Source organism: Schistosoma mansoni, chromosome W, assembly GCF_000237925.1.
Source record: "Schistosoma mansoni strain Puerto Rico chromosome W, complete genome".
In the NCBI taxonomy this organism is placed as follows: Eukaryota; Metazoa; Platyhelminthes; class Trematoda; order Strigeidida; family Schistosomatidae; genus Schistosoma; species Schistosoma mansoni.
The window spans coordinates 40,163,649-40,186,914 of NC_031502.1; the positions used below are offsets into that span (position 1 = coordinate 40,163,649).

At 31.0% G+C, this 23,266-nt stretch overlaps 1 protein-coding gene across 1 annotated transcript in view; it reads right to left on the reverse strand.

Moving 5' to 3' along the window:
* Smp_135340 (putative discoidin domain receptor) overlaps positions 1-23,266 on the reverse strand; it is a gene marked incomplete at both ends in the record, with an annotated part of 84,175 nt that overhangs the window by 8,378 nt on the left and 52,531 nt on the right. Inside the window, 2 exons of the mRNA XM_018789685.1 lie at positions 3,483-3,633; positions 15,558-15,666. Coding sequence (XP_018655103.1) covers positions 3,483-3,633; positions 15,558-15,666 — 260 coding nt within the window. The remainder of the gene's footprint in view (positions 1-3,482; positions 3,634-15,557; positions 15,667-23,266) is intronic.

Consider the following 23,266-nt stretch of genomic DNA (forward strand, 5'->3'; position numbering starts at 1 on the left):
TACCCTCGCTTCAAACGCCATCGCGTTATCCACTCGGCCAGAGTGAACATCAACTCTGAGATGCAGGTACATCCAGCTGACGAGTCCCAAATAGGACGAGACGCGCGTCCTGGATTCCACTGCTAGCCACTATCCATCTCTGCTTATCAAGTAAATAGTTTGAAATCAAAATTTTTGCGTGTATTGTTCAACATAAAAGATCTGGATGTTTCCTAAAGATATGATAGAAGCTATAATTGCATATTGTTAACTTTGTAGTGTTTAAGGACATACTTTTGGATGATATACACATCAGGTGCTATGTCGATAGTCGTAGCAGTCACAACTAATCGGTGAATATCATACCATAGAAATCGGTTTCTTATTTGCTTCATAAAAATATATAAATATTCCTGATAATATTAACACCTATTAAGTAAAAACAAACTGTCTTCTGAAAACTCAGTTTTTTATAACAAGTAAACATTCGTGCTCTTTTGTTAAATATCATATCCTTGAATCGTCTAACTCTATTTAACAAAGTATACATTATCAGCTTATAAAAAAACGAGCATTGTTTAGATACACTTTTCAATTCATATTCATGTGATCTAAAGTTTTTCAGATTTTCTTTATAAAAAGGAAAGTTGACTTGATCAAAAAAAATTGACAGGTTATACTTATATATGGCATCGATTTGTAAAGTTATTGACAACTACTCTCAGTCGTCTTGATAGGAATAGATACCTCAGTTGAGATCTGTAAGATAAACGTAATCATTTGGTAGAAATAACAGTTCCCTATATCACTAATAACACTTTTATCATGAAAATGCACAATTGTTTCACTTATGTTGTTAATTAACAGTCTTAGATAAGTCTCACTAATATTTTTTTTCTTATACTACTTACAAACTTCAATGAAATATAATGATCATTTATGAATGTTCTAATGGTTTGTGAACTAATTCATTTCCAAAATACCCATAAACTTTGCCTTATAATATACTTTCTATTATCTAGTAAAAAAAACAGTCTATTCAAATGTAGACATGATATCCAACATTTTATCGATTGTTGAAAGAATGCCTTTGGGAGTTTTCATAATAGACTATTACTCAATAAACGCAGAATAAGAAGAAGGATAGTTATAGAAAGAAAGAAAAAACCAGTAACAGTATTTAAAATCGAGAGAAAGAAGAACACAATACAGAATAAAAGAAGTTTAAAACTCTAGCGTTGTAGATAATTCATGTGACATTTTCAAAAGAAAGAAAAAAAAGAAGGAAGAAACAACACTGTTGAACACAAAACATGAAAGTTATTTGAAGTCATGAAATAGTTCTAGTTTACTTTTATAAATATTCATAAAATAAATTATTGATAAGTTTAAACAAATAGTAAGTGAATGATATTTTAATGAAAAAGTATGCGCACATTGAATTTTATGGGCTTATTGGATATTTTCATGACAATTATGTTATATCAGTATAAGGTTGTGAAGGTTGTTGAGCTTAGATCGATATCATGAAGGGATCAATGTTAGACTACCGTTGAATACCTGGAAGAGCTGGACTGGCGTTTCGTTCCAGTAGGGGATTCGTCAGCTGTGCGCATCCACGGTCTCAGTTCTTGCGCGAAACCGAAGGTCCTAAGTTCGAATACTGTGTGCGGGATCGTGGGTACGCACTGCTGAGGGGTCGCCTACTAGAACGAAACGACCTTCCAGTGCCTCCAAGTATTAGAAGGTGATCTAACACTGATCCATTCATTATATCAATCTAAATCATATTATAGTTGGTAACTAACGTATATGTATATCAGAAAACTTAGTAGTTTGTACATTTTCTAAGTTAATTGATTAGATCATCAGGTTAAAGGCTTTTCGGACAGCTACTACTTGCTATATGGTAAAATATCTGATTTTTGTGTGATGCAAGTTCGAACCTTATATAGAAAATTACTATTTCTATTATTATTATTACTAGTATTACAGATAAAGGTTATTGAATAGTGTTAATTTATATCAGTTTCCTCCAAGTAACTAAAGATTGTTTTTCGTTTTTATTTTGGAGGACTGTGTGTGGATGCATTTATAAGTATTATTTTATCAATAATGGTACTTAGGAAAACGATGTTTCACAAGAGATTTAAGAGTAATAACAATGAAACTGGATCCAATGCCCTTCGGTGCTTATCAGAAGGGTTTCTCTCTGATTAATGGTCATGAATTTCAACAAGAACATTCAGAATCTACCTCATAACAACGCTCAATCTCTAGACGACTGAGCTGGCATCCAACGGTGTTAATGTTTAACTTCAACCGATCCACGTAATTGAGCAACCGTCCACCATTTTCTTCAGTGAGTTGATATCTCACAACAGACCTCGTTGAACTCCACTGGTCACTGCTTCTCACTAGAACTCCAGGAAATACCTCTTGAAGCCAGTCACAACCATCCAGTGCTTCCAGGATTTCTATGGTGATCTAGCTTCAATTGGCTCATCATTCCAACTATAAAATCTTATTGGAAATTTATGCAATAGATGACTAAAATTATCTGTATCATTGTATCTTCAAAAATATATTGTTTCTTTTATTCACCTCGTTACTTGCTATTTATCATCAGAGCATATCAGCAAAATACTTTTTTCAAAGGAACCTAATTGTTATAGCTTAAAATGAATGGTTTGCCAATTATATTCCAAGGCTTCATTATTATTGTTCTACTATATTATATTACAATTCACGATGGTACTAGTAGTAATTATCATGAAGATTTGATATCTGACTACTTTGTAAATTACAGTTATTTATACACCAGTAAGAATTGATGAAAAATAAAACCTGTGTCATATGATCTGTTTTACAACATCAATTTATTGTAAATGATAACGTATCAGAATAAAAGATGTTTGTCGATTATTTTTTTACATATGTAAAAATTTTGATAGTTGAGATCATGAATCAATTGAAGCTAGACCATCATGGAAAACCTAAAAGCACTGGACGGCCGTTTCGTCCTATTATGGGACTCCTGATTCATGATCTCAACTATCAAAATTACTATAATATCCAAAAAATCCCTCTGACATATATAAAAGTTGTTAAATAGTGAGTAGGATTGCACTTAATTCCTTTGTGACATGAGATTTTGATGCTTTATTTAGTTGCATGCTAAATTTGTTGACTATCAGAGTAGTGTTATCAAAAAGTATCAAACAATACCACGGTTAACGACAACTCTGTTGGAATGGAGGCCGTAATGATGGTTGTGTTACCCAGATTATAATAAACGTTAAGTATGGTACGAATTGCTTTAAGCAGTTGCAGATATGTTTGAGACATGATTTGCAATTTCGTTGAGTGTTAAATCATTTAATTTACTAGTTCAAAATTTAAATATAGTTAAATTTTGCAGCAACAAGCAATATCGAACAATCCACCTTTGTAGTATTTCTATTCATTAATTTGTTAACCAATTTGACCAATATAATACTCACTTTACTTTGAGCTACTCGACCTTTTGTTATAATTAACTTGATAATACTTTGACGACCTAAGTCAATTTCCATAAATTCACGAAGTTCTTTGCCAACCTTAGCATCTGGACACCATGCACGTTCTTGGAGACTTAAATCATTTGGATCTTCACTAAAATAAGAACACAAAGAGAAATATATCTATCAAACTTGGTTGTATAACACTAAAAACTAATCAAATATATATATATGCTTATGAATTTAAAATTTTAATAGTTATGAGAGACACAATAAGTAGGGACTACTCAGTTTGTGTGTGTGTGTATCTATAACCATTCAAAATCTAATCAACATATCAACTGAAATAATGAATTATGATGTAGAAAAGAAAAAAAGAAAAGAAAGATGGTTTAAGATTGTCATTTCAAACAATGTTCTACACATCACCTCTATGGTGTATTGTAAAATTTCTCTGTTTTGATGTATTAAGAAATGTCATATAAACAATTGACATACCTCAAATAGGATTGTTCAATGGTTTATTTTACTTTAATTGTGTAAATGATGAAATAAGAGCCTACTTAATTGTCTTAACATCACATATATAGATATGTCAAAAATTCTTTTAACACATTTACTGTCAGGACAAATCAAAATTAGATTATATTGTGTTGATTTATGTATACCTAAGTAACATCATGTTTACCTATCTAATATACATTTATGTTTGTTGATGTAATTAGGTGTGACATATTTTTATTTTAATTATAATGAATGACCTAGATTTTAACGTTATTTGACCTATTCACAAAATCTCTGTTTTGACAACAACCGGTTGTTGTTGTTGCTTTTTGCACAAATAGTTGAGATAATGAAATTCTGATTTTATCAATAATGTTAACAATACAAATAATGAAGTGTGATACATAGTAACATAATGAATTGCGTTTAGCTGGTGAAAAAGTAAAAAAAACGACAATAGAAAACCATGAACTGTTGTTTCATCCTAGTTTGGGACTTATCTGAAGTATGTTAACCTACAACTTTACAAAAGATAGAAACTAGAACCATCATTATTAAATTCACTGAGTTATCTATAACTTTGGTTTTAGATAACTGAAATACAAAACAAGATAAATCGCTTATACCACGCTTGAAGCAAAACACGAAGATTTATGTGCATAGACCTTGATGATATTAACTACTACTAAACAGCTGCATAGTTAGTTCTCCAGTGTTATTACTGGATCTCAAGATTTATCTGGGAAAGTATTTTAGTCAGAAGGCGTTTTGTGGAGATTTAGTATTTTCATGGTTGAAAACGTTGGTCAATTGAAGCTAGACCACCATGGAAAACCTGGAAGCACTGGACGGCCGTTTCGTCCTACTGTGGGACTCCTCAACAGTGCGCATCCACGATAGAAACCAAAACCATCAATATTAAATTTAATGAGTTATCTATAACTTTGGTTTTAGATAACTGAAATACAAAACAAGATAAATCGCTTATATCACGCTTGAAGCAAAACACGAAGATTTATGTGCATAGACCTTGATGATATTAACTACTACTAAACAGCTGTACAGTTGGTTCTCCAGTGTTATTACTGGATCTCAAGAATTATCACGGAAAGTATTTTAGACAACCGATTATTATAAAACAACATTTCTCATTTACGAAAATATACTTCCATCATATAATTTTGGATTGTAAGTTAAAATCTTTGATGAGTTTGATTACCCGGATTTACTTCGAAAAAGCAGATTACATCATGTAGCAAAATGACATAAATTTAATTTTTCATTCATTACGATATTAAAAATATATTATTTAATTCATTAATCAAAATCTTAGATATTTAGTATTTTATTATTAAGCTTGGTAATTTTGTGGTGTGCTCTACTTATATCCATATAAGTAGTATATGGTGATGGTCAGACATAGAATGTAATTTGGCAGAAGATCGATAAGGAACGAACAGGAATGAAGCGTAATCGGTACGAAAATGCGTGAACAATGAAATCAGAGATGACGAACTGATATTTGCAGAAGGAACAGTTAAGATTGAAACAATTGATTGATAGTTTGCAAGTTTAACTGTTTACTGTATGGTTGTCACATTTTAGTGAGATGGTCTGTAATTTTCGTGTCAAATACATTCGATTGTTTCTACTCGTGTTCTGTTCACTACAATTTGAAATACGTTTCATGAACCATCGAATTCCTTTAAAGATTCATGATTGTATCAACGATGGTCAAGACAACAGTGAATACAAATTTTCTTTTCAGTTTTTTAAAATGCATAAAACTTTTATCGATCAAGATTAATCTAAATTGTCCAGTCAATCACATTATTGGCCAATCTATAGTTGGTATGAAATAAGAGTTAATACACTAAAAAACTACTTTGATATTTCGTTTCTTTCCAATAACACTTCAACCTGTTATACATTAAGTAAAAGAAGGTAACTGAACTTTCTCCCTTAAATGCAAAATGCTTTTTTTTTAAAGAAAACTTATCATTAGTTTCTATATTTTGTTTTTATAACTTTCTGTAAACAAATAAAATACTATTTATATCTATTAGACAATAGTAATATAAATAGGGTAAGTATATATTAACCACAATGAATAATTGTACAAAGGAAACAGGTAATAAAACGTCATAACCATTAATATAGATAATAATAATATTCAATGATTCATATATAGACTACTTACAAATTCAAATTATTGTCAATATGATTCATTAATTATGATTCATTGAGTTGAATACATAAAATTAACGGGTAAGTTTGTATTATTGGAATTGAGTTAGGTATTTATGAATTAATTAATATTTATTACTTTTAGGATAAACTATTGACAACATGTATGTGTACATGTATGTATAATTCTTTCAGGAAGTAAAAGTACCATTTTAATGGACAAAATATTATTTTTTTGTTTTTGTTTAAATTAGAAATTATTCTGCATTGAAAATAACTAATAATAATATCAAAAGGAATTATTGTGGATATTATAGTTTTTTTAAAATAGCTGAGATCATGAGTCAATTGAAGCTAGACCACCATGGAAAATCTGCAAGCACTAGACTGCCATTTCATCCTATTGTGGGACTCCTCAACAGTGCTCATAGTGGTCTACTACTATAATATCCACAAAAACCCTTTCTGATATTAATCAACATATGCTCACTAGTGACTAGCTTCAAGAGGTATTTCCTGGAGTTCTAGTGAGAAGCAGTGACCAATGGAGTTCAACCATATCTGTTGTGAGATAGTAAATCACTGAAGACAGCGATGGATGAGTCGCTCAATTTCTTGGATTGTTTGAAGTTAGACACTAACACCATTGTGTGCCAGCTCAGTGGTCCATCGATTAAGTGCTCTGGCGCAAGACTGGTAGGTCTTGAGTTCGAATCTCGAGAGGCAGGATCGTGGATGCGCACTGCTGAGGAGTCCTACAGTAGGCCAAAACGGCATTCCAGTTCTTCCAGGTTTTCCATGGTGGTCTAGCTTCAATTGACTCATGATCTCAACTATTAAAATAATGATACAATTGATACCAATCGTTTTCAATGAACAATGTAGGACGAATAAAAAAATAAAACAAAAGACAAGTGAACACTAGGTAGATTCACTCTTTATTTACTTAATATCTAAAAAAAACATAATTGTAATGAACTGGAAATTAATAAAAAAAACATTGAATTTATTAAAGGAAATACATACTCAATTTGTGGTTGAGCAACTCTTTTACATGTATATATGTATATATAATGCTCACTTTTTGTAGGATATAAAATCATTTTAAATGAATAAATAAATAAATAAATATGCGCTTTTTTGATTTATGAGGAAAAAAGGGGAACAAAAAACAATCACTGAATTACCTAGTGAGTTGTTTTTTTTTAATTTCTGTCATTCAGTATTCTGATTTATTTTTTTAAAATTTTTTTCTCTATATCACACAAACACACAAACATGTACCAGGTTTCAGTAGATATTTATGTTCAATTTTTTTTTGGAGGGGGGGATTGTATATTTCTCCGGTTATTGATGTTTATTTACGTATTATTTCATAAATAATAATAAAATATATCCACCATGATAGACACATGTTTGTATTACAGTAATATAAACATATTGAATAGAAATAAGGAAGAAAAAGTATAACTAGAGAAATAGAGACAGCTCCAAAAATGGAAAATATGACTGAAAGAAATGTATAAACTCATAAAAAGAAGGAAATTGGAAATCAAATGAAAATTCTAATTTTCTGATGAATAAGGGTCAGTAATATATAAAAGGTATTAGTCATTTAACTGATTAATAAGTAGATAAATCATATATGGATCCGACATCACCATTACTATCAACAACAATAGCAAAGGTAATTTCAATTATAGAAACTTTATCAACATAATACAATGATCATAATCATATGAGTAGAAGAGTTTAGCTTTGAATAACTATAATAATAATAATAATAGTAAAGGTTTTGATTTTAAGAAAAGAAAGAAAAAATTATGGTAAAAAAAAGATTAGTTGAGTCAATTCTATTGTAAATGTGTAAAAATGAATTACAAATCATGAAGGAATAGAAAAAAACCAACAGCTTATATGTGTAGAATTAGATTATAATGAATGAATGTACACGTTACATTTATCTTAGCTTTAGGGTATTATTTTGTAATTTCTATAAGAAGTCAAATTGAAACGTTATGACATTCTTTTATTGTACATAATTGCAAAGTATTCAATAAAATGATTGTTTTTTAAAGTTGAAAGCATGAGTCAATTGAAGCTAGACCACCATAGAAAACCTCGAAGTACTGGACGGCCGTTTCGTCCTATTGTCGGACTCCTCAGCAGTACGCATCCACGATACCGCCCAGTGAGATTCAAACCCAAGACCTACCAGTCTCGCGTCAGAGTACTTAACCGATAGACCACTGAGCCGACATCCGATGATGTTTATGTCTAACTTCAACCGATCCACGAAGTTGAGCAACCGTTCACCAATTGTCTTCAGTGAGTTCATATCTTACAACAGCCGTCCAGTGCTTCCAGGTTTTCCTTTGTGATCTAGCTTCAATTGGCTCATGCTTTCAACTATGAAAATACTGAAATCTCCACAAAACCCCTTCTGATTAAAATGATTGTTTTTGTACGTAAATAATGACAGTGGACAAAACTATACTTCAAAAGTAAACTCAAATTAAATCAAAGAAAATATACTCTTGAACAATTATCTTGTAATTGCATACTAAATAATAATACCTAAGCTCTCGTTAAAGCATCAGGAATCAATTTAAATGGTAGCTTTACGACCAGTATTATGTACATGACTAATTGATAAGCATTGACTAGCTTTTGTGACAGTATTTTAATGGACTTCAATTTGGTTGTCTCAGGCTATCGAGTTCATCATATACTGAGTTCAGTCTAGTTGTTCTATCCCAGTTGAATATTTATCTTTTAAAAAAATGTACAAATAATTACAAACCATCTGATTTAAATTCTGACTCTTAGTAGAGCAGATAATAATATCGTTTCTTTTAGAAGTCTCATCATAACATATTAAAGATAAATTAAAACAAGGGATTACCTTCCCATAAATTTATGATCATGATGCGCAATCTCAAATACATATAAATATATAAATATATAATTATATATGCGTATACACAACTTAATTATATGGTTAAGCAACAGTTTAAAAAACATTTTCAACAATTTTGAATCAACATAGCAATGAAATATCAATGTACATCCTGTGCGAATTACTTCGAAATTGCCTTAAATCACAAGCATTATATGCAGAAATGTATGATGGCTATCAGTAGAATCTAGGATGCGCGTTTTGTCCCATTTGGGACTCGTCAGCTAGCTAGTGGCTTTCTTGACTCAGTGGCTGAGTGGATATAACTATAACGTTCGAAGCCAATGGTACTACTCTAAAGTCATGGAGTGAACACCAACTCTGGGATACAGGTAAATAAAGCTGATTAGCCCCAAGTGGAACTAAATACGCGTCCTGTCTTCCACTGCTAGCCACTACCCATTTCTGTTTATATTAATCGAATATTGTTTTAGAGAGCATTGGAATTAAAAATTTCATGTGTAAATGCTACATTTTCAATGGTGATAAATCTATGTCCTGTTCTATGATTGAAATTTTAACACTTCAAAATCAGTGACCAGTATTCAAAACCGATATATATTTAACTAAACTAGTGTTTAAGTAAGTATATTTATATAATGTGCATAAATCTTCGACCTGATGTCTGATATCAATTAAGTGAAACGACTGCCAGCTCACAACTAGATTTATTCTTCAACAATGAAGAAATATTCAAAATTTGCATCTATAAAAGACTGTAATTAGAAAGTTTGCTCGCATCATATTGCGACATCCACTTGTAGATTTCAGTAAGCTTACTAGTACTACACATTTATTAAGTAGTGTTATTCAGTTCATTAAAGCCCGGCAAAAGAGACATGACAATTTCGTTCATTGGAAAGACTTCATTTTTGTCTGGTATTATTGTGGAAAACAATTTATGTCTGAGTGTTTCTATACTTGTTTTTGAGGTGATATCTTAAGACTTTGAATTGGTAAATAATATAGATCCTTAACATAATGATATATTCCATCAACTCCGCCTGTAGCTCCTCCGGGGGCTACTGCAGGTCCCAAGCCCGGATAAAGGAGGAGGGTTGGGAATGGGGTTAGCGACCCCATCCCATAGAAAACCAATTCGCTAAAAAAACGCTAACCAGATATATTCCATCATGAATGAGGAAATATTTTCTTTGGACAGATAAATAATAAACATATTGACTTGTCAACTAAAACGTGAATTCAAATAATATACATTTTTAACATAATGTTTTAAACGAGTTCATGAAAAGTATCTTCTAGGTTCTGTAGTTACATTAATATCTATATAGCCACTTGGTGGATTTGCTATACCATAAAAAGAACGAATTGGTGAATCCACAGAGTTTAAACTTTCGGCATGATCACAGTATGAGGACATATTTTACATTACCTCAAAATCATTCTAAAACCTCAGGTGTTCCGGTTCAACAACTATATATACCGTTAATCAACTTTTATCTAGGTTTATATCTATTCTAAGCATAAATTACAAATTTATGGTACAACTTCATTATCTCATCTTGTCTTAAGAATTAGAAACAAAACCATAACCTACAAATGAAGTATTTTTATTAATCTGGATGTTTATAAGATGAAACAATATTCAAGTTTCGTAGTCCATAGAAATCAGATTGAAGTTTAATATTTACGTTGTTTAATTTTCAAGCTCCGATTGTTATATTTCTAGGGGAATGTTTGTTCATTACTAATTAAATTATTAAAAAATTAGTTAATTTTCTGTGTTAAACAATGAAGTGTTTGTGATAATAAAATGAGGGGTTTGTAAAGAATGTCAGATGTCTTAAGATCACGAACCGAATTAAGTTCGACAGCTGTTTGGAACCAGAAGCAGTGGAAAGCTGTTACGTTCAACTATGTGACTTCGTAGAGATGGGGATCCACAGCAAAATCGTGGATCGAATCCAAGCTTTTTAAGTTAAGCTGCAAGAGCTAACCGATGACTAATTTGGAGAGGGAATTTCCGGAGTTCTAGTAAAAGGTTGTGATCAATGGAGATCAACTGTTTCAGGTGTCAGGCTATCACCTACAAAAGACGAATGAAATATAGTTGGGTAATATCACGAGCTGATTGAAAGACATGTAAACTATTAGATATTGGCATAATAGTCCAGAGCCTAAACTCATTTTGTGAGAAATGATGGTCATGGATTCCATTCCCTGTGTAGTCGTGGGCAAGAATTGCCAAGGAGTTCTATCGTAGAATGAAATAGCTGTCCAATGCTCCTTGATTTTCAATAGTTATCGAACTTAGGTGGGTTTTTATCACAAAAATGTTAATAGTAAGCATCTTTTCAAACCGATTTGGCGTTTCATCGTTTATTATTAACATACACCATACGACCATTTTGAACATTACATTACATATAATTTATGGTCATACTCATTATTATTGATGAGGAGACTCATGCATACCCTAATTTAAAGATTATAAACATTATATAGATAATGACGAAGCACACCGAATTCTGTTTAAAAACCTCTACCGCCTTCAGCTGTAACGTTGGAAAAACCAAGACTATCTAGTTAAATGGATAATGCGATGACGTTTGAAGCCAACGATACTGAGTTCGAGTCCCAGAGTGAACATCAATTCTGGGATTCAAGTACATCGACCTGACGAGTCCCAAACAGGACGAAATGCGCATCTTGGATTCCACTGCTAGCCGCCATCTATCTTTGCTTATAAAAACCAGCTATTGTTATAAAGGATTCTACGAACTTACAATGTTTAAACCTTGTCAATATTAGAAACTAATGGAATTTGTTTGTTTAATTTAAAGACAAAAAGGATACATTTCAAATGAGAAGGATTTGATTGGAAGCCGATACATGAAAGTTTTATTATTTTCATTCTTAATAAATAAAACCTTAAATTTCATTTCAAATAGTCCATGATAATTTTCATTTTCTCAGTATCTCTAAGGCATTTTTATACCAGAAGGGGTTTTCGTGGATATTATAGTAATTTCAATAGTTGGGATCATCAGTCAATTGAAACTAGGTCCTGGGTTTCAATCCCTCGAGGCGTGATCGTGGATGCGCACCACTGAGGAGTCTCACAATAGGACGAAACGGTATCCACTGCTTCCAAGTATTCTTACATCATGTAAATTGTATACATTATCTGTTATTAGTAAATCAATACTTCATTTACGAATTGATTTATGAAAAAAAATCAATTTTCTTCTACTTCTCTGAAAAATGTCAACTCAACAGTATTTCAAAAATTCACAAAACAGATATCAGATGATTATTTTCCCGCAACTATCAGCTATCATGCAACCAATCAAATAATCAATAAAACATCTAATTGAATCAACAACAGCAACAACAAAAAATGGAAATGTTATTGAAAAACTTTTTTAATGAATCTAACTGGTTTGAATAATGAAATTTTTTCTTGGAAACAATGTTAACGGTTTTTGTTGTTGTTGTTGTTATCAAGGAATTCTTTTCTTGAAAATTCGCTCTTCCTTTTTTAACATTTAGATATTGAATCTAAAGTTTGTTTGTACAATCATGTTTTAATAAATAAATTTGACAGGATATTTAATTCTACACATTTTGTATCAGATACTTTGAAAAGTTTCGTTATTGATGTAATGCGTTAATTCTACGAGTGTATCACTTTATAATCATTGACGATTTCATCTCTTACCGAAATTGGTAGTTTTATTGTATAAACATCGTAATTCTTTTGAATCTAATATCTGAACAGCCCAAGTTTACGTCACTTTTGATTAAATGTATGTTGCTCCCGAATGCCCTGGTACGGTCGAGAGTGGGGAGAGTTCGCTCTCCCTCACGAAATGCTCTCACATGGCCACGCGTATACAGCGCCACTGCCACGGAAAGGCGAACGTCTGGCGCTTTAACCGGGTTGATGGACATGGAAAGTCCACCTAGGGGAGTTGGAAAACCCTGATTCCAAACCAGTGGTGCACATGGGCTCCGGTATCCTGAGGGAACAAATGGCATATAAATCTATTATTGGTCACCGGCTACCATGGGACTGCATCTCCTCACGATGCTCCACTGCCTTGTGGATCCGACCTTAAGGTTAATGGTTCCGGGCGTGGCCCCCTAAGAAAACCACCTGTTTCAGTTTGGGCACCCGGGCAGTGTCACAGCCCTCACACCAATCAAGTGAGATTTGTGTGGCGCATATATATCTGGTGCCCCTTTCGGTCCAATATTTATGTGTTTAAGTAAAATATAACACATTTAATGTACACAAACCATTTTATCCTTTCAAAGCAATGAAGATTCATTGATATTTAATAAGAAGTACATTGTTGCATTGTATATAGTTTAAGGAAACTATTTGAATAATTGAATGATATAGATGGAGTCATATTCTACAAATTCCCTTACTATTTTTAATGTAATCTCTTAATTTCAACCAAAGAATTCTTAAGCTTGTAAGTTAGAATAGTATCTTTTTCGAAACTTAGAGTTAAGATGTCCAGTTTTTCTTAAAAAAAACTCATTCATCTCCACGTATTCAAATAAGTCTGGTAACTACTGCCAAATAGTATTGGTTTGTCTCTGATCTAGATTAATGGATGAATAATCATTGATATTACTTAGACATGTATAAGTATCATTATCTATGGATGATTTAACCGCAAGAGATATTGAAGTCAGACAGTTTAAAAAAAAGAGATTCAACAACAGTAACAACAAAAACTGGACATAAAAACAACAAAACAAGCATTGAAATTCTATTTCAAAGATTATATCTCCTTAAAATATATAACAATAATAATGATACTACTTAAACATTAACTAAGAGAAATTTTAAAAAAATATGAAAATATTGTAACAATTAGGATTTCTTGACATTATAATATTGTTATAGTTCATTGACTACATTTTTTTATAACACGATTTTTTTATATAGTTGAAATTATGAGTCAATTGAAGCTAGACTACCATGGAAAACATGAAAGCACTGGACGGCCAACTCTTCCTAGTGTGGGACTCCTCTATCTATGTCTATCTTCAACCAATCCACGAAGTTGAGCAATCATTCACCAATGCCTTCAGTGAGTTGATATCTCCCAACAGACCTGGTTGAACTCCAGTGGTTACTACTTCTCACTAGAACTCCAGGAAATACCTGATGGATCCAGTTTTTAACAATAAAATTGTTCTGATAAATATTATTTTATAAAATTCAAGGAAATTAGTTTTCTTTTTGTTTTTTTACCATGGTTAGGTTAACTAAAATGTCTACTTAATTATTGGATTGTTAGAATTTATCCTTTTTTAAATTATTGAATGAATAATTTATAATCATACATGGTTCAATTATTTTATTATCATTAGATAGTGGATGAGGTTTTTTTCATGTTAGATGTTCCCCTCCCCCGGCAACAACAAAAAAATAGAACGACTTATGATGTTAATTGTTTTAGACAGATTTTTTGTTTTATTTCAATACTATTCAGTAATGTATATAGTCGTTATATTTTTCTTTATATTTCTATTTGTAAATTATCCTAGTATATAAGATAGCTATATGATTGATAAGTTAACCCACTGAATTCTATAACTAATGTTATTTAATTCTGATTTAGTTTTTCTTACAACAATAATGATCTTAGTCTGTATCAGTGGGTTTTTATGGCTTTATTTAATAAGATCAGGTTCTATTTAAAGTGACTTGTATATTATCTTTACTAACCAGAACTCCAGGGTTATGTTCTGTTAACCTAAAATTTGGAGAAACCTATGTCATGGAGTAATTCCTTGTCAAGATGGAATAATATGATGTAATTAAGGAGAGTTGTGAAATTACATCTAGAGTGAACATCAACTCTGAGATGCAGGTACATCCACCTGACAAGTCCCAAATAGGACGAAACGCGCATCCTGGATTTCACTGCTATTCATCATACTTCTTTGCTCATAATGCTTGTGAATTAAGGCTATATCGAGGCAATACTCACACTATGTACATATGTCAATAAGAGACTGATCAATTGCTGTGTTAAACGTCGATGAGGAAATGCCAGTAAACAATACTGTGTGAATTTGGAATTTATTCTGTTTATATTTACCATTTTTTTCAAAACAGTGTATATAATATTGTGATATGTGCTACTTGTGTCTATAGACATAAGTAGTATGTAACACCGATCAAAAGTTGAATGGCTGGAAGCAGAGTGTTAAGAAGAACGAATTGAAGAAGACGGAAACGGAAATAGGAAGGAAGTGTGAATTGGAAGAATCAGACAAAATGTAAAGGATGATTGATAGAAGCTTTGTAAATGAAGCATTTAATGTATGATTCTTATATTTTACAAAAATATTCTGTAATTTCATATTTAAAAAATAGTTTGGTTGTCCCTACCTGAGTTTTCGTCCATTACAATATGAATAAGATGTTGTTGACTTACCGAGCAGCAGAAGCTCCATGTTGTAAAGTAGCAGCACTCGAATGTTGAAATGAAGTATCAGGGACCAAAATACGGTCAGCAAGTAGACGTGAATTACAACCAATCGAAACTGAAAAAATAATAAATAAGAATGAACATGATTTTTAAAAAACAAATTAGGTCGTATCACGTAAAATTAAGTAAATCATGTGATGAAAATTATAGTACGTAGGTATTTCTTTATATTTCATGGAGTATCTTAGATCATACCATTTCCCCATCACCCTATGTCAGAAGTTCTTAGACTAACAAATGTTAACACATTAGTTTGAAGGTCTTTATGCCCTTTATGGGAAAGGGAATGTAACGTCACCAAAGTGTATTATTGATGAATCACGAACCAGTCTTAAAATCCGTTTTTTACTTTCTAATTCTCACAGGTTCTTTAGTTGCATTCATTTATTCATGAAATTTATCTTCAATATCTTAATTGTTTAACAATCTATAGTTTACTAATGTATAAGATCCCTATGCCATAATTTCTAGACTACAACCAACGCTATGCTTTGAAATTCATTTAATTTACTCTTGTTGAATCAGTCGTTTAATTAATCTACATATGATAAGTGTGATAAACTGATATTTGTGTAGCACTTAACATTTACTTGAGTAAAATGATAAGGAATATATATTTTGGTAGCATTATTGATATTTAATTCAACTAGAGTAGTTCTAGAGTTACTGCTGGTTCAAAGTTCGGGTAAAGAAGGAAGTTTGGACAAGAGGTTATCAACCTCATTCCCCCCCAAAACAATGAACTTTTTCTAAAGAAACATTAAATCAGAAGAAAATCATCTACACTATAATCATTGTTCATAAAAATACCTTAAATTCTAAACTCAATCGTGAATCACCAATTAGAGTATTTGTTTGTTCTTTCCAATGGAATAAGTTATAAAGAATCTCAGTTTTTCCAATTTATTTTATAAGTTATCTTTATTAGATGACTGTGGACATGTAAAAGTGCAACAATAGATGATTAACAAACATTTCGTCACTTTTTTATTTGATATTCATCAGACAATAATAATTGAATCATTGAAGATATATGATTTCAAAAAAATTCTTCAATGACAAACTAGGTACTAATTATTGTTATTATCAGAAGGGGTTTTGTGGAGATTTAGTATTTTCATAGTTGAAAGCGTAAGTCAATTGAGGAGTCCCACAATAGGACGAAACGGCCGTCTAGTGCTTCCAGGTTTTCCCTGGTGATGTAGCTTTAATTGACTCATGCTTTCAACTATGAAAATACTAATTATTGTGTTTGAATCATCTTATATATTCGTAAATATCTAGAAATATAGTCATTCATAAATATGAATAATCTTATTGATATAATAATAATGACAGTAATCCCTAAAGGCTTGTAATCTCTATAATTAGTTTAGCTGAAATATACACTGACTATTTTTCCCCTTAACAATTTGTCTGTCTCAATCTGTTCAGCCTTAATTCTTACTGTCTGCCTGCTAAATTTTAATTTTCTTTTTTTACTATACATGAAATTCCTAATATTGTAGTAGATCATTTTAATGAAATAAACCGATACTAACATTATTATTCTCCCTTAGATGATATAGATAAGGTCAGAATAGTGATGAAATTGTCTCTTGTGTTCTTTCTATTAGGAATGTGTATGTGATTCGAATGAAATTTACATATAAATAGAAATGATAGACAATTTTAATTCCGTTTTTTTTTGTTTGGTTGCAATTTTATGTATATTCAGACTGTAAAAAATTAGAAAGCTTATTCAGTAGAGCACTTTATCCTTTCATATATGGGAACAAACCATTTCCACGTACAAGGATATATATATATGATAAATAAGAATAGTTAATGAAGCAAAAATATGGAATAATAAAAACGTAACATTTATATGTTTAAGTTATAAAACAGATACATTTTCTAAAGTAATATAAGCATTACATTACATTGTATTAAATTGATAAAGAGTACCCACGTACAATGTATTGATATGGAAACCTAATAATTTACATGAATCATCATTGAATTTGTATTTTCACAATATATTGTATACATAAATACAGATAATTAACAAAACTATTAAAATTATGAACAAATATGGTGAAACCACTTTTTAACTTATTCTTTTATGCAAAAAATCTACTAATTTTTGACATATTATTATTACAGTTTTTTCAAGGTTATTTAGTGATTTTAAATATGTCGCTCAATTCCGTGGATAGGCTGAAGTTAGACATCAACACCGTTGGATGCCGGCTCGGTTGTTTAAAGTTTAAGCGCTCGCGCGCGAGACTGATAGGTCCTGGGTTCGAGTCCCGCGAGGCGGGATCATGGATGCGCACTGCTGAGGAATCCCACAATAGGACGAAACGGCCGTCCAGTGTTTGCAGGTTTTCAATGGTGTTCTAGCTTCAATTGACTCATGATCTAAACTATATAAAATACCAATATTGTTGAAGTTTTATTAAGAATTAACTTGTAATATTTAAGTATCGAGGATGTTATATATTTATAGAAACAAAACGAATTCAATTCTTGATATACTACTCTTAATATGAACTCAAAGGTGAAAAGAAATAGTTCTTTGCTGAAATATTTATTTATTTTTTTTAATGGAAGGGTTTTATCTCAGTGTAATTAAAATTTTCAGGTATTGAATAAAGAAGGGAGGTTGTGTAGTTAAGCTAAATAATCAAAAATTATCGAGAGCTTAAGTTATGTAATAGCTTTGAAAGTAATAAGTGGTGTGGAATTTCCTTTTTTTGCTCAAGTTTTTAATAAGTGATAAGGATCAGTCTTTTTGTTGATAAGATGATAGACAACTAAAGAATGGATAATTATAGTGTTCTAAGCTGGCTATATTCACTATTTGAAAATAAGATAAATTTATTTTTATTGTTTTGAGCATCTTTCCATCTTTGAATGAAAGTAAACCCTGATTTATGATTAATAGAGGGATAAATCACAATCCTAAGAAAGTTATTGATCATTTTTTATCAAAATTTAACAGGAAAACACGAGACTTTAACATGATTCCATAATCAGTTATAATTAATAGTGTTTACTGTGTATTTAGTTTCCAGACTTTATAACTAAATAGAGATAATCATCAAAGCTAATAAAAAAACTCAACTAGAATCTCCTTTCAAAAACTTAATTAAGACAGTTTTTTATGATATCAAAATGAAAAAGCCATGAAAAGAAATATTGAACTAGGCTATTTCTCCCATAAAATTTAAATGATTACAATGAAAGATTGGGTGAGATTGTAAAACGTTCTCAGGATATATTTAATCGTACAAACTAATATGGAACAAATAAACATACCTTTTTATTTCAGTAAATAATTTCTTATTATAAGCAAAGATGGATAGTGGCTAGCAGTGGAATCCAGGATGCGCGTTTTGCCCTTTTTGGGACTTGTCAGCTGGATGTACCTGCATCTCAGAGTTGATGTTCATTCTGGGACTTGAACCCAGTCTCGTTCGCTTCAAACGCCATCACGTTATCCACTCAGCTCCTGAGTCCTGATAACCACTTGCTTGTGCAATGGGATGTAGTTTAAATTCACTTGGTATTATTTGTTTGAATCTCTCCATTGATGTTTAGGACTGCAATTGATCAGTCTCTTATTGGCTATATGTGCATACTGTGCGTATTGTCTCGATATAGCCTTAATTCCCAAGCATCATAAGCAAAGATGCACATATGCCAATAAGAGACTGATCAATTACAGTCCTAAACATCAATGCGAAGATTTAAACAAATAATACCAAGTGAATTTAATATTTTTTTTATGTTTAAAAAGATTTATTAATATATCACTGTAAACAATCAACTGAAGAAGAAAAACGGACACGAGATAGTGATATATATTAATAGGAAACAATAAGAAATGGTGAAAGCAATAGTAATGATTGAATGTTTAAAAATGAGTTGTTATTTTACACAAATACATAACTATCTACTTTGATCAACAAAAAGTTAGGACAGAATATGTTTTTTTCACATAAATCTTTGAAAGAATAGAAATACTGAGCCGATACAATTGAATTAATGAATCAATATGAAGGCAAACAATTGGTAAAGTTTATCTTACATATGTCAAATGATACTTTGATACTTTATAATGCTGATCAATATTTACTTGTAAAACTAGTTGACAGAATAGATCCAGAACGATATTCATTAGTTGATGGAAATGAAGTGATTTAGTTACTATTAAGGATTCTTAAGGATTATCAACAACTCTTCAACATTAAGATAGTTTTATACGGTGTCAAGTTAATTTGGTTTATGGTCAAATCGCATTTCAAAAAATAAAATTTGATCACCTTTAAGGTTAGAAAAGTCTGTTATTAATAACTATTTAGTGATTGGTTCGTATAATTAACGAACATTTTGATTATCACTTATCAATCAACATGATAACTATAAAATAAATTTGAAACTATGAAGGGAATTGAATAATCATGAAACTTAAAGATCTCAGTAGAAATTCTGTCTTGGTTGAAGTTAGACATTAACACTGTAAGATGCCTGCTTAATGATCTAGAGGTTAAACCTTCGCGCGGGATACAAATGGTCCTGAGTTTGATCTTGGATGCACACTACTGAGGAGTTCTATACTAGGACGAAACAACCTTCCAGTGCTTCCAGGATTTCAATAAAGATCTAACATTGATCAGTTCATGATCTTAACCAAAATTCTATCTTGGCTAGTCGATTTCTTCATATTTAAAATCCTCAATTTATGATTTAGAATGTGGTTTATCTTATTTAACAATTTATCATCCATATTTATACTAAAGATATAAATTCTTTCATGAAAGACAACATCAAAGTGAATGATCGTATATGAATGAGTCAGTATAAATTAAGTAAGAAGAATGTTTAATTTAATTTTCGAATTATTGTAAAAAGACAATTACATATGAAGTCATGTCCAATTTCAATTGACTTATTAACTATAAACAAGTATGCTTCTAATTTCTCATTCTTGTTATTCGGGATAAAATTACTTTGATTCACTTTGTAGTTGTCGGTTTTTATATTTCTCTTTTAATTATTTTTTTTCTTTTTTTTCTTGGTTTGAAAGTGAAGAGTTACAGCTTTATCAAATTTTAGTTAGTATATTCATGAAGATAAACCTATTTCATAGATAGATATAATTAAACTAGTACAAAGAGAATGTGATTCATATAATTTCTAATTTTCAATGAAAACAACTTCAAACAAAAAGATAATGATTAGTTGTACTTTCATTAAACCTTGGAGGGAAGAAGATGAATGGAAAATATCAAAATAATGGACGAAAAGTAGGTAACATACTACTCATTAGTAATAAATGTTTCATTCATATTTATCCTTTAATTTTTTTTTTGTTTTGAGCAAATAAGTGAATTATTTGATAATCTATAATTCTTCATTTTAACTTTATTGTTCTGGCTATGTTCTGGCTACAATAATTCCGGTTGCCTTTTTATAAAGAGAAAACCAAATTACAAGAAAACTAAAAAGGCGATTATTATAGCTAAATTTTATACAAGTATGAAGTTGTATTATGGTATGGGCTATTTATATCCACACAAGTAGTATATGACGATGGTCGGGCATTGAATGTATTTCACTAGAAGATCGATAAGGAGAAAACGGTAACGGGACGCAGTTGGTATGAGAATGCATGAACAATAATAATCGGAGACTATGGACTGATATTTGCAGAAGGAATAGTTAAGATTGAGACAATTAATTGATAGTTTGCAAATTAACTGTTTACTGTATGGTTGTCAAATTTTAGTGAGACAGTCTGTAATTTCCATGTCAAATACATTCGATTGTCCCCACTTGTGTTCTTGTTCACTACAGTATGTGCTTATAATTATTATTATTGTAGGACTTCTCAGTAGTGCTCATCCACGATCCCGCCTCGCTAGATTCGAACCCAGGACCTACCAGTCTCAATAACAAGTTTCATTTAGAAAGAAAATAGCTACATAAAATAGATTCATTACAAGTTTCTGAAATAAAACAAAGAAAAAAGGATAAAGATTAACTATTTCCCTATTCAGTAAACGTATAGTTTATCTTATAGTCAAATAATAATGAGTATTTTATCAGAATATAGATTTAATTTCTACTAATTAACTTTTAAACAAGTTTTTATTGTCAGCTATGTATAGATTTTTTCGGATTTCGGTAAGTAGTAGAATACAGAACAGATCTTTTCTACTATTTAGTTTTCATAAGATACCCATGATATACCTGCATTACAATAATATAGTGTACACTATAACTCCGCCTGTAGTTCTTCTCGAGTTACTACCGGTCCCAAGCCTGGGAAAAGAAGGAGGGTTGGGCATAGGGTTAGCGACCCCATCCCATAGAAAAACTAACTCGCTAAAAAAACGCTAACCAGTAGTATACACAGTGAATCGTAATCGATTTTATCACTGATTCCGAATAACTAATAATTTACTAAATGGGTCCGGTATTATTTGCACTTTCTGTTTGATGACATTGTAAATTACTTTAAATATCTCTATTGACAGTTTTTCTAATTTTATTATGATATCACTGACTATATAAGACATTAAATAGAAATAATATATTTTTATCAGAAGGGGTTTTTGTGGAGATTTAGTATTTTCATACGCGAGACTAGTAGATCCTGGGTTCAAATCTCGCGAGGCGAGGTCGTGGATGCGCACTGCTAAGGAGTCCCACAATGGGACGAAATGGCCGTCTAGTGCTTCCGGGTTTTCGATGGTGGTCTAGCTTCAATTGACTCAGGCTTTCAACTATGAAACTAATATATTTGTAAAATCTCAGAGAATAAGATTTTACAAATATATTATTGCTATTTAATGTCTTACATCAACTCGGCGCCCAAATACTGTGAAACTATTCGATCTAATTTAGACGAAAGTTCTTATATATACTGACTATCTAAGTAATTAACATATTTAGTTTGTTTCTATAATAATAATTTAAATAGTATAATCTAAAAAAAATATTCCCAATAGGATAGTTTTCACAAACGGTCTACATAATAATAACCAATGGATTACTTTAATCATAAATATTCTTTATCACTTTAGGGATTTTCATAACATTCTTTTAGTAATAAGGTAATCCTTAAGCTTATTGACGATACTCATGTATATTTGAGAAGAAAAAATTATTTGTCTGAATGTTTTCCCATTCTAAATATAAGACTCGAAAAGAAAATGTGATGTTATTATTATGTAATAATGATAAGTATATCATATTATTTTTCTTATTTCCTTCATGATTTAACTCAACCACCTATTATGCAACATAATATATATATATTCTAACAGACGTTTTCAAACATGCAAACCATGTATTCCTTATTATTATGTGCATACTCAAAAGGATTCTCATTAGCATATATTTGTTGTGTTTTTTTTCTGTTATGTTCATAACCAGAGTTTTGACTAGTATGTTTTTTTCTGTGTATTATCATCTTGTACATTGCAGACAACTAAATGATTCTATTTAATTGCTTCTTTAACCAAAATCCTTGTAGATATCGTGTGCCTTGTAAACATGTATGTCCGGGGATATGTATGCATGTATGATGATATTTCATGAATCGGATTTTATTTTACCATTAAAAAAAATTGAAATGTATGAATTTATTTTTTTTAATTTTT